The sequence below is a fragment of the Tasmannia lanceolata genome, unplaced genomic scaffold, assembly GCF_043159265.1.
Source record: "Tasmannia lanceolata isolate RefF3 unplaced genomic scaffold, GAP_Taslan_0.1 ptg000012l, whole genome shotgun sequence".
NCBI classification, from domain to species: Eukaryota; Viridiplantae; Streptophyta; class Magnoliopsida; order Canellales; family Winteraceae; genus Tasmannia; species Tasmannia lanceolata.
This window is the reverse complement of record NW_027518689.1, coordinates 14,909,758-14,922,663: the sequence shown is the minus strand read 5'-3', so window position 1 is coordinate 14,922,663 and position 12,906 is coordinate 14,909,758. Positions and strand designations below refer to the sequence as shown.

General features: G+C 39.4%; 1 protein-coding gene across 1 annotated transcript; it reads right to left on the bottom strand.

Moving 5' to 3' along the window:
• Positions 1-8,484: 8,484 nt before the first annotated feature.
• Positions 8,485-11,906, bottom strand: LOC143888570 (uncharacterized). Its single transcript, XM_077393016.1, has 3 exons — positions 11,504-11,906; positions 11,270-11,371; positions 8,485-8,567 (listed from the first exon to the last, which is right to left on the bottom strand). The coding sequence occupies exons 1-3, from the start codon at positions 11,904-11,906 to the stop codon at positions 8,485-8,487; spliced, it is 588 nt and encodes a 195-aa protein (XP_077249131.1).
• Between the last annotated feature and the right edge of the window lie 1,000 nt (positions 11,907-12,906).

The window sequence follows — 12,906 nt, the reverse complement described above, 5'->3', positions numbered from 1 at the left end:
GAGAAAGTAGATCTAGAGAGAGAAAAGGAGATCTAGAGAGAGAAAGAATGAGATCTAAAGAGAAAAAAGGAAATCTAGAGAGAGAAAGAAGGAGATCTAGAGAGAGAAAGAAGCTTTCAAGGAGAGATCCAAGAGAAGAGCACAAGGTTAGTAGATTTTGAGTTTAATTTTGAGTTTTCTTTGAAAATCTAGCCTAAAATAGAAAATCTAAGTGAAAAATCCTTACAAATTGTTAGATCTAACAACCTATGGCTAAAATCAATCAAAATATGTTTGAAAACATATCTCATATAAAGATCTAAAGCAATTCACCTTGGATTTTGAGTTCTAGTTGAATTTTGATGTGAAAATGGCAAAATAAAGTGCTGTCCAGGTTCATTTTTGCCATTTTTCATTAATTTTCAGTTCAAATTTATAAAAATGTCCCTCGTTGAGATGTAGTACTCGTTGAGATCTTCGATTTGGCATATAATGGCCCAAAATCGGCCAAGAAACGAAAAAGTTATGCCAATTTTAAGATTTCAGCTGAAATTAGGATTTAAATGGTGAATTCTTGGATGATTTTTGTAAAAATCTTTAGATCTGATGTGTTAGGCTTTGGAATTCAAAATTTTATGTGTTAATATGTGTTTGATGTGAAGATCTAGTGAAATCCATGACATATTTAAGATTTTGTGTGAAATGCTCTTCTAAGATGTTCAAATTTTTCAAAAATGTGCTGTCCAGATTCATATTTTGAGTTTTTTACTAAAATCCAGTTAGAATTGAGTGTTGTACTTCACATAAGAGTTGTAGATCTTGTCAAGATCTTCGATTTGGCGTAAATCGGCCAAGAAACGAAAAAGTTATGCCAATTTTAAAGGGCGATGAAGGAGTTATCCCAAGCCCATCCTTAGGGGGACTTGCTAAAGTCCAATGTCCCATTCTCTTTCTTCATTTTAGGAGATTTTTCAAGTCTTTTAGATATTCTCTTTAGGCATTACATCCCCTTTATTATTGCAATGGCAATGAAAGAGTCATCTAGAGCCCCCACAGGGAGACACGCTTTGTCTCATTAGGCCATTCTCCTTTGGAGACAAGCTTTGTCATCTAGAGCCTATCCCTTAGGGATATTACCTTAGTTTGGTATAGAGTTAGCCCATAGGAGGCATGCCTCGCCTCATTTATAGGACATTTCTAAGTTGTACCTCAACTTGTACCCCCTACCAGTTGGAGACCAACTTGGTCTGTTAGTTGCTTCGTCCCTATTTATTCATTGCAAGGGCAATGATAAGGTTACTTGGAGCCCACCTTTGTGTCTAGAAGACTTGCACAGTCTCACTAGTACCTTTGTTTATGTCTTTTCCCTTCCAGAAGTCAGACTTTGACTTATTTTTACCCCTTCATAGAGTGTTAGTCATACTGTGTTTCATTTGCACCCTCTCGTTAGTGTTGTTTGTTTAGGAGTCCGTCTTATAGACTCGTAGTTTGCTTTTTGATTAGGAGTCATTTTCCTAAACATGAGTCTGTCCTATAGCCATTGTTTCCTGTTTTAGAGACTAACTCAGTCTTGTTAGAGCCTGCCCATTTGGGATCTAACTTTCTTATTGGAGACACTAGTTTACTTGTTTGTATGCCCTTACTATTCTGGGATACCAGTTTACCTTTTCAGTTTTAACCTTTTGGCTCAGGGAGTTTTACCTTATGGTGTTTGTACTCTGCCACGATTTGGATTACAGAGTATTTTTTTTCATTTGTTCCCTTTGGCTAAAAGGGTGAAGCTTGCATTTTGAAAATCTAAAACCGTTTGAAATTTGAAATCCAAAACCAGAAATCCAAAAAATATTTGAAAACCAGAAAATCTCAAAAATATTTGAAATATCTGAAAAGTTTTTATAGTTTTTAGGCGTAGTAGGAGAGTTTGTTTTCGAACTACGTTGGCTTGATCCTCTTCCACGAGGTACGTAGTGCAGCTTGGGATTCTTATCCCATGTCCAGCCAAACCTTTGTAAATAATATTTCAAATTTTGTAAATCTTTCAAAACATCATTTTCGAAAAAATCTTCCCCTAGAGTTAGGAGTCTATCCTTGATGTTTGGGATGTTCTAGAGTTAGGAGTGTGTCCTGTATTTGTTGATATTTTGTGTGTGTCGTGTGAGTGTCCCTAGAGTTAGGAGGTCTCGAGTCGTGGTCGGTCAGACACTTAGTCGAGCCGATAGCTAGACTAGGATGCACTAGTTAACCCATTGTTTTCATTAGAACACACAGCCTAGTTATACATAGGATGTAGGGCTCACCTGCATTAGTTTAGGATAATCAACCTGCATTTTAGTTAGGGCATATAAGGAGTCCTAAAATCTATAATCTACTTGAATCTAAACAATCGCACAAGAAAGCTTTAAGAACTAATTGAGCCTAGTGGATCGAGTCTCGGATAGAGGTCCTAGAGGGTTAGGCATCGTAGTTTAGAATAGGTCACCGAACTACGTTGACTCTGATTCTTCCCGAGGCCGGGATACGTAGAGCAGCCGGGATGGATGGCCATTCTGGTTTGAGTCTAAAATCACATTAGAGTCTTAGGGTTTGTATGTTTCTATTTGATGTCATTAAATGATTATTTTCTTTATACGATTCGCATGCTTTAGTTGTATCATTTATTTGCTTACTTGTCTTGAACATATGCTTAGCTGTAGCATTTATTTGTTTATCTATTTTGATTATATGCTTAGTTGTAGCTTATTTATATTTTTGCACAGACCTTATACCTTTAGCTGTAGCATGCATGTGTTTGTTCACCAGAACTTAGAAACCAATTAGGCTTGTTATTTATAACTTAGCTGTGCTTAGGTGACACTTCTTCTTATGATTTTTGTATGCGCTTATTATTTTTCATCATCAGGAAATGCATGCTTATGTAGACGACTCCTGAGGATTGTTCCCATTTTACACGATTTTACCCAAAATTCTTCAAAGTTAATAAATAAATGGCATAACAGTCCAGGTGCTAGCACTTGGGCGGATTGAGGTGCTCTTTGGACCTTCCTCATCCGTAACCAGGCACGAGCCCAAATATTTCTGGTTATTCATGGTATACAGAGCATTTTCTTTTTAAGGATCCATGGCCTTATACCATGGATGGCGACTCTGAGTTTTGTTTTGTTTCGAGAGTTCCTTGGTAGAGCTCCCCTTCACGTGTGGAGGTCCAGAGGCCGTCGGGGGCACGTCCGTCGCTGCTCTCGGATCGGGGTCCACAGTGAGCTGTGATTATTACTTTCCAATGGGCTGTTTTGGGAATAGATTTTGTGATCCAAGTGACTGTTTGGGAATGGATTTTGGGTTTCAAGTGGGTTATTTGGGAGTGGATTTTAATTTCCAAAGGGGTTGTTTGGGAGTGGATTTTAATTTCCAAAGGGGTTGGTTTGGGAGTGGATTTTAATTTCCAAAGGGGTTGTTTGGGAGTTGATTTTAATTTCCAAATGGGTTGTTTGGGAGTGGATTTTAATTTTCAAAGGGGTCGTTTGGGAGTGGATTTTAATTTCCAAATGGGTTGTTTAGGAGTGGATTTTAATTTCCAAATGGGTTGTTTAGGAGTGGAATTTGTTTTCCAAAGGGCATGTTTGGGAGTGGATTTTAATTTCCAAAGGGGTTGTTTGGGAGTGGATTTGGCTTGGGCACGGCTCGCGCTGAACTTGGCTCGAGTCCAAGTTAGACTCGGAGAGGGTGTGGGTCTGAGTTGGTCCGTTAGGTAGCAAGTATTGGATCAATTAGACGGATCAACACAATTGGGCAGTGGGGAGTTAGGATTTAGCAAATTCAATTGGCATATGAGCCGTTGGATCAACTTAAGTTGGATAATGGGCTGCTGGTATTGGGTGAATGGGCTACAAAATTGAAGTGTTAGTGTTTATTTGTGTGGCTGCAAAAGTGGTTTTGGTGTTGTAACGGATTCTTCGGCTGCACAAGTGGGTGTGTGAAGATGATAAACGCCATATATTATGTCTTGAAACCATCAAAATGCGTACCCTGTTTTATGATTCAATTTCGCACGATTCAATTTCTTCACTGCTAAACACATTTCTAACGATCTTCAGATGTCATGAACTTCTGTCCCTTACAGATTTCAGCAAATAAAACCAGTTTTAATGGTCTTTTTAAAAATTAAGAACATCTATTCTTCAACAGCACATGAAACCAGTTTTCGTTACTTGTAAAACATCAATAACACATGTTCTAATGTTGAAGCCATAAGAAAACAACCGTTCTGACGCTTTTAGTTAAAAAAACTTTTGATGATTTTGACCACTAAAAGTCTATTTTCAATGATACTCCATACCATTAATACAAAATTTTGATCAGAATTCAACTTTTAACAATTTTTATTTTTATTAAGATGTTGACCAAAAGAATCTGAAACTTCCCTAGAGACTAGAATCCGAAACCCCAAGGAGAACTTGCATCTAAATTTAAAATTCAAGTCGAATGAACGCATAAATTATAAACATGTAACTTGAAACTAAAAGTAGTGCTGGAACGGTGAAACAATGCAAAGCTAGGATTAAAATAAAACAAACGTACCTTTCAAGAGAATCCGAGCAAGCTTAAACCTCAAGAGATTCGACCTCTATGAGCTTCGTCCAACAAGCTTTGACCCACCAAAATTTTGGCTTTCAAGGGAACTTTTCCCAACAAGGCCTTTAGCCACAATCAATATTTTCCAATAAAAGGTTGTTTCGTCACTTAATGGAAGATGAAAGAGAGGTGTGATCAAATGTGCGTTGAGAGGCCGCAAGTTTTTGAGAGATGTGTTGCTGAAAGGATCTTGGGGAGAGAGAGAAAGAGTCGGTAATCCAAAACCCCCCCGTCAGATCTCCTTCCCTTTTCTTTTTTTTTCTTTTTTTTAAAGTGCTGTGAGATGGGCTTTTTTTATAGAATCCGAGTCTGTTGTTCAAGAGATATAATGCTACACGATTTCTGCTTTCTAATTCTAAGAGAGGTCGGTTAGGATTCTTCTAGAGTGATTGGGTCTATCCATTGGTCTATCACAATCGCTAGAGGAGATTTAGTATCTTTATATAGGAACGAAAGGAGGGAGTTGCTAGATTCGGAGTTAAAGATTGATTGTTCCCAAAGCAAAAGAAAAAACCACAAAACTCTAAAAAGTACCCTCGTAGTGAAATTGTAGATCTTTATAAGCGTATCATCAAGAGTGGGTCTCAACAAGATAATTGAATCTGTTGGAAGCTCTCCTAAATTGAATACAACTCCCATGAGGTCAAACTACTCGAACTCATGAAGTCAAATTGAATTACTAACAATGGGCCCCACCAGTTAAACAAAAATTCGAATTCTAATGATTGCGGGGCCCACAGGATAGCTGAATTCTCTTGTAAATAAAACCCAATCCTTTAAAGAATTATAGTGGACCCTACTTAACGCTTTCCGAATTTCCCATTCTTGTATGTTGTATATCAAAATTTTCAAGCATAATGGGTCCCAGTAAAAGTTAACCGAATTCCCCTTAGGAATAAATTCCAAATTTTAGCATTAAATAACCTTCAAAATATATGACGGCTACTGTTTCATAAGATCTAAACCATCCATGTGTTAGCCCCAATATGTTGGTCGCAACACCGTAAACTATGCCCATAGGCTAATCCGAACTATTCAATTTGACGGCCTATGATGTGAATATGTTGCGTCTTGTAAATCACCTTCATAGGATGATCCGAAATGTTCATTTAACGAGGCATACAAGGGTCATGTCCCGCAAATTATTTCCATAGGCTGATCTAAACCGTCCATTAGATGGGAGACAACATAAATTGGGTATGCCCCTGAAATCATTTTCTCTAGGCTGATCCGAGCCATTCAATTTGACGGTCAAAACACAAATTAATCGCGCCTCGCAAATTATTACGGTAGGATGATCCGAGCCATTCAATTGACGGGCCGATGCATAAATGGATTGTGTTCCTCCAAATCATTTTTGTGGGCTGATCCGAACGCCCAATTGATTGACCTCAATGTACATTAGCCGCGCTCCCTAAAGCCTTTCAATTGGATGATCCGAATCATCCAACTAGTGGGCCGCGATGTGAATGACTCATGCTTAACTCTGTTAGATGATCCAAGCCGCCCAATAAATGGACCACAACATAAATTGGTTGTACGCCCCTACAACGTCACCGAATGTGATTTTTACCAGTTTTATAATATGAACCCTCTCACACCTCAGACTCTCAGAGTAAGCATAAGAATAAGGGTAATGATATCCACACTCCCATATTTGTTAATTGCACTCCCATTTTTAATTATACCTTCCGATTAGCTTTCAACCATTGTAAAACTCTTACATAAACGCTACAAACATAATCAAATGAAAGAAAGAAACGAGTGCCATCAATGAGGGTGCAGACAACATTCTCTAAGAATAAATACCCAAAGAATACTTCTTATTGTTGAAGTAGGATAATTTCAAGTGGGTCCCTCAATTTTAAATCCCACCACAAAATGCTAGGCCCATTCCTTTAGCCAAATCCCACTATGTCCTCCATGGAAATCGGTTTCGTTATTTTGACCCAAATAAATTCAAAACCCATGTTTATTAAACGATGCGGGGCACACTTAGTTGATCAGAAATGTTCAATGCAGGCCTACCGAACGGGTCTAAATTCTCCCTTGCTTGGATTCTCGTGAATCACTCTTCTCAACTCTTGGAGGAAAAATGCAAAATATAGTGAAAAGATTGAGAAAATGTAAGATAGGGAAGTGGGAAGTAAAACCACTGGAAAACCGATAGAAAAACATTATTCTTTATTGATTAAAGCGAAGCAAAATGGGGGTGTCTACAGATGCCCCTCTTTGGTAGAGATGATGTGGTCATTGAATACTAAAGTAAAAGTGACAGAACCATTTTGCGTAGAATCAACAAAGTATTCACTTGACAATGCAACCTAACTTAATGCAAGACTCTAGATGAAGTCCTAGAATTATAATGTTATAAAAATCATTTACTCTAAACATCGTGACTTTGTAGCTCAGAATAATGGAGAAATGAGTTCAATCCAATTGCAAAAATTATGCAACTTAGAACGAAAGATAATTGATGCAGCGCCGTTTTCAAATGGACACTGAGAAAATGAGATTCGACTTTTGAATGAATTCGAGGAGAATGAGACACCGTATTTGTTCGAGCTCAAAGGAAATGAGGCACCATATTTATATGGGCTCAAATGGAGAAGTGACCGTAGTTGTACGGACTCGAAAGGAATGGAACACCGTAGTTGTACGGGTCCAAAGAGAATGGGACACTGTAGTTGTACAAGCCCAAAGGAAATGAGACACCATAGTTATATGGGCAAAAATGGATAAGAAACCGTAGTTGTACGGACTCGAAAGGAATGGAACACCATAGTTGTACGGGTCCAAAGAGAATGGGACACTGTAGTTGTACAGGCCCAACTGAAATGAGACATCGTTCACAAACAGGCTCAAAAAGGATATGAGACCATTCACAAATGGAGTCAGAAAATGAGACACCATAATTATATGAACTCGAAAGAACGAGACACCGTACTTGTACGGTTTTCCAAAGAAAATGAGACACTATATTTGTATGGATCCCAAAGAGGAATAAGAGACCATTTTTGAATGGACTCAGGAAGGATGAGATACCGTATTTGTACGGTTTCTAAAGAAAATGAGATACCATATTTGTATGGATCCCAGAGAGGAACAAGAGACCATTTTTTAATGGTCTCAGAAAGGATGAGATACCGTATTTGTGCGGTTCCCAAGGAAAATGAGATACCATATTTGTATGGATCCCAAAGGGGAATAAGAGATCAATTTTTATAGATTCAGAAAGGATGAGATACCGTATTTGTACGGTTCCCAAAGGAAATGAGATACCATATTTGTATGAATCCCAAAGAGGGATAAGAGATCATTTTTTAATGGACTCAGAAAGGATGAGATACCGTATTTGTACGGTTCCCAAGGAAAATGAGATACCATATTTGTATGGATCCCAAAGAGGAACAAGAGACCATTTTTTAATGGACTCAGAAAAACATGAGATGCCGCATTTGTACGGGTCCCAAGGAAAATGAGATACCATATTTGTATGGATCCCAAAGAGGAATAAGAGACCATTTTTAATGGACTCAGAAAAAACTTGAGATACCGCATTTGTACGGTTCCCAAGGAAAATGAGATACCATATTTGCATGGATCCCAAAGAGGAATAAGAGACCATTTATAATGGACTCAGAAAGGAGGAGTTACCGTATTTGTACGGTTCCCAAAGGAAATGGCAGTTGTGATGATTCGAGTTTTGACAGAGAATATCGGAAGAAGGAAATCGAGGTATCGATTTAGCGATTTCGGTAGCAAAGGATTTAATGATGCCATGTAATAAAGGACTTTCGAGACCCGAATTTGAGATGCTACTTCATTAGCAACCTGCCCTAGCCTGGGATGTTGCGGCTTTCTTCTATTCTTTCACTAGAGGTCATTCTTCATGAAAGATTTTTCACCATTCGTGACAGTCTTTCTTTTTTCGAGTTCTTCAGAACCTGCTGATGAACCTGTTTTCAGAGTGATTGCACCCTACAGCCATCTTTTAAAAGAGAATTTGTAAAGAATTTTCTAAACAATAGACACAAACTTTTACAATGATGAAAGGATACTCAAGTAATCTCGTGATGCTTCTGACTTGTCAGTATTTTCTTTTGGGTTAGGCTAGCCCCTTTTGAAGAGTGTTTCTCTATTGATAAACATCTTCACTTATTATTTAAGACAGTAATACTTTATGTATTTTCTATCAACTTTCCGATTGCTAAAAATTAATGCCTCTAATTTCAGGAATCGTTGTTATTTTTGCCTGACCTACTGTGATTTCGGAGATCGATGTAATTCTTCTGGCGTGGATCCAATCTTACCACGACCAAGTCTTCCTTTTCGGATTTTCAACTTGGTGGACCGCTCGACCTTAGTTTTGCCTGAATCGCCTTTTCCGGTTTTCGACTCAGCAGGCCCACCCCTTAACTTTTGCCTAAGTCGCCCTTTCAGGTTTTCAACTTAGCAGGGGAATGATTCTAAATTTTGCCTAGACCGCCCTTTCAGGTTTTCAATCTAGCAGATCTTCAAGCTTCATTTTTTTTCTTCTTCCATTTTTTTTTAATTTTCTTTTCATTTTTCCTGAACACCAAAAAGACTTTATAGGTGGGGTAGGGTTTTTCAAAGAATGGCTTAAGGTTCTGTAAAATTTTGACCGAACCTGTAAACAGGTTGCCTACGTATCACAGTGTAGGAATCAGGCCATGCGTAGTTCAGGGCGAGTGCCCCTAGCTTGGAGGTAAGAAATTTTTGTCAAGACCGAACTCGTTTTGACCGAGCTGCCTACGTACCCCAGTGTAGGGATCAGGTCTTGCGTAGTTCAGGGCGAGTGCCCCTAGCTTGAAGGTAGGAAATTTTCGTCAAGACCGAACTGACCGAGCTGTCTACGTACCCCAGTGTAGGGATCAGGTCTTGCGTAGTTCAGGGCGAGTGCCCATAGCTTGAAGGTAAGAAATTTTTGTCAAGACCGAACTCGTTTTGACCGAGCTGCCTACGTACCCCAGTGTAGGGATCAGGTCTTGCGTAGTTCAGGGCGAATGCCCCTACTATATTGGGTTTTTGAAAAAAGATATTTATTCAGGCTCAAAAGGGTTTGCAAAAAGTTACATATTTCTTGTTTTGGGTTGCGATTTTGGGATTTATCCGGTCAAAAGATGGCTTTCTGGTGTTCAAGCGTAGAACCTCTTGAGTTGATAAAGGTTGGTTGGTTCTGGCAATATTTCTCCATTTAAATTACGGAGCTTGATGGCTTTTCCGGGTAAGATTTGATCCACAATGTATGGTCCTGACCAATTCGGTTTGAATTTACCTCTCGGATCAAGCATTGGCGCTCGGTTTTCTTTCAGAACAAGATTGTTTTCTTCTAGATCTCTGATCTAAACCTTTTTGTTAAAAGCCCGGGCTATTCTGCGCTGGTAACCCTGCACATGGTAAAGCGCCTTTAACCTCTTCTCATCTAGCATGTTCAACTCCTTATATCTTGCGTCTGCCCATTCGGTTTCTGGCAACTTTGCCTCAGTCATCACTCGGAGCGAAGGTACACGGATCTCCACAGGTAACACTGCTTCCATCCCATAAACAAGAGAATAAGGAGTTGCTCCAGTTGAAGTTCTAATTGAGGTTCTGTAAGCCCACAAAACATATGGCAGCTTATTCGACCAATCCTTATAACTTTTTGACATTTTGCTAATGATAACCTTGACACTCTTGTTGGCAGCCTCTACTGCTCCATTAGTCTGCGGCCGATAAGGAGATGACTTGTGGTGTTTAATCTTGAACTCTTGGCAACGAGTTATCACTTCCTTTTTGAAATGAGATCCATTATCTGAGATGAGTTCATGAGGAATCCCATATCTGCATATGATGTTAGCTCGGATGAACTTAGCAACTGTCGCAGACGTTATCTTGGCATAAGATGCGGCTTCCACTCACTTTGTGAAGTAATCAATTGCCACGAGAATATATTCATGACCGTTTGATGACTTAGGCGAAATCTTGCCAATAATGTCAATTCCTCACACCGAAAATGGCCAGGGAGAGGTAAGAGAATGCAATTCAGTGGGTGGTACATGGATAAGATTCGCATGTATTTGACATTTATAGTATTTCTTCACGAATGTATGACAATCTGCTTCCAATGTTGGCCAATAATACCCTAGGCGTGAAATCTTCCTTGCCAGCATCTTTCCATTCATATGAGGTCCGCACACCCCTTCATGAACATCTGCGAGAATTTCTTCGGCTTGATCCTCTGTAACACATAAGAGTTGAATCCCGTCAAAAGATCGTCGATACAACTCTCCTCCGCAAATGATAAAATTAGCAGCCAATTTTTGCAATGTCTGTTTCTCTTTGTTCGAGGCCTCTTCGGGATGCCTCTTGCCTGAGATGTAATTCTTTATGTCTGTATACCATGGCTTACCATCGGGACATCTTGCTGCTATTTCTATAGCATCAACATATGCAGGAGCCCATTGCTTCTGAACTGTAATAGGTATCATCTTCATATTGTAAGGTATGTCGATCATAGAAGCCAATGTCGCCAAAGCGTCCGCGAACTTATTCTTCAACCTCGGTAGATAAGTGAAACTGATGCACCGAAATTGTCGAACTAGGACGTCTAAGTATTCATGATATGACTGTAGCTTTTCTTCTCTAGTTTTCCACTCACCCTGAGTCTGACAAATGATTAACTTCGAATCTCCATACACGTCGAGATCTTCGATGCCCAAAGCCAATGCAGCCTCGAGCCCAACAATGCATGCTTCATACTCTGCCATATTGTTGGTGCAATCAAATTGTAATTTAACGGCAAGAGGGATACGCTCATTTCGAGGTGAAACAAGCAATGCCCCTACTCCCCGCCCTGTTTGGTTTGCTGCTCCATCAAAATAAAGAGTCCAACCAGCTTCCGGATATTCATCTTCTATCATCATTAACTCTTCATCTGGGAACATTGGTTCAAAAGGCTGACTTTCTTCACGAGGTGATTCGGCCAGTTGTTCAGCAATTGCTCGTCCTTTCACGGATTTTTGGGTTACATGTGTGATGTCATACTCAGACAATAACAGCAACCATCGGGTTGTCCTACATGTCAAGGCTGGTTTCTCAAAGAGATACTTCAAAGGATCCATCCTGGACAGAAGTAGAACCTTATGAGATAAGAGGTAATGTCTGAGTCGCCGGGTGGCCCAAACTAAGTCGAGGACAGTGTATTTCTGTTCATATTCCAACATCTTCTTGCTGATATAATATACAGCCTTTTCATATTTAGTTTCTGGATCTTGTTGTGCTAACATATAGCCCATGGTGGTTTCGGTTACTGACAGGTAGAACAACAATGGATGCCCCGGTGTTACAGGTGCTAATACTGGTGGTTCAGACAAGCTCTGCTTTATCTTCTCAAAAACCTGCTGACATTCCTCTGTCCATTCTTTGGAAGCATTCTTTTTTAATAGCTTGAAGATAGGTTCACAAGTCGATGTGAGATGAGCAATGAATCGACTAAGGAACTGTATCCTTCCTAAGAATCCTCGAATTTCCTTCTCGGTTTTGGGTGGCAGCATCTCTTGAAATGCCTTAATCTTCTGAGGGTCTACCTCTATGCCTCTTTGACTCACCATAAATCCTAACAACTTACCGGACGTAACTCTGAATACACATTTAGTCGGATTTAGGCGCAATTTGTATTTAAGTATTCTTTCAAATAACTTTTTGAGATTCGGGATATGATTTTATCTTCCTTTGGCCTTCACAATCATATCATCAACATAGACTTCAACTTCCCTGTGTATCATATCATGAAATAAGACTGTAGCCGCTCTTTGGTATGTTGCACCAGCATTCTTGAGACCAAATGGCATTACCCGATAGCAATAGGTTCCCCATTGTGTAATGAAGGAGGTTTTAGCCATGTCCTCGGGCTCCATCTTAATTTGATTGTAACCGGAGAAGCCATCCATGAAAGATAGTAACTCATGCCCAGTTGTATTGTCCACTAAGATATCAATATGTGGTAGAGGAAAATCATATTTTGGACTTGCCTTGTTTAAATCCCTAAAATCTACACACATTCTCACCTTTCCATCTTTCTTTGGTACATGTACTATGTTTGCAAGCCATTCTGGATATTCCACCACTTGTAGGAACCCAGCATTCAATTGTTTAGTAACTTCTTCCTCTATTTTCAAGACTTACTCGGGCTTCATTCACCGTAGCTTCTGCTTTTTAGGTTTAATTCCTGGTAATAAAGGCAGCTTGTGTTGAACAATGTCTTCACTCAACCCGGGCATATCTTTGTAGGACCAG

Coding starts and splice junctions, on each gene's coding strand:
- LOC143888570 (XM_077393016.1), bottom strand. CDS start 11,906: ATGGGCTATATGTTAGCACAACAAGATCCAGAAACTAAATATGAAAAG. Junction 11,372..11,503: donor AGATGAATATCCGGAAGCTG/GTTGGACTCTTT, acceptor ACAATATGGCAG/AGTATGAAGCATGCATTGTT. Junction 8,568..11,269: donor AATCATTTGTCAGACTCAGG/GTGAGTGGAAAA, acceptor CTCTGAAAACAG/GTTCATCAGCAGGTTCTGAA.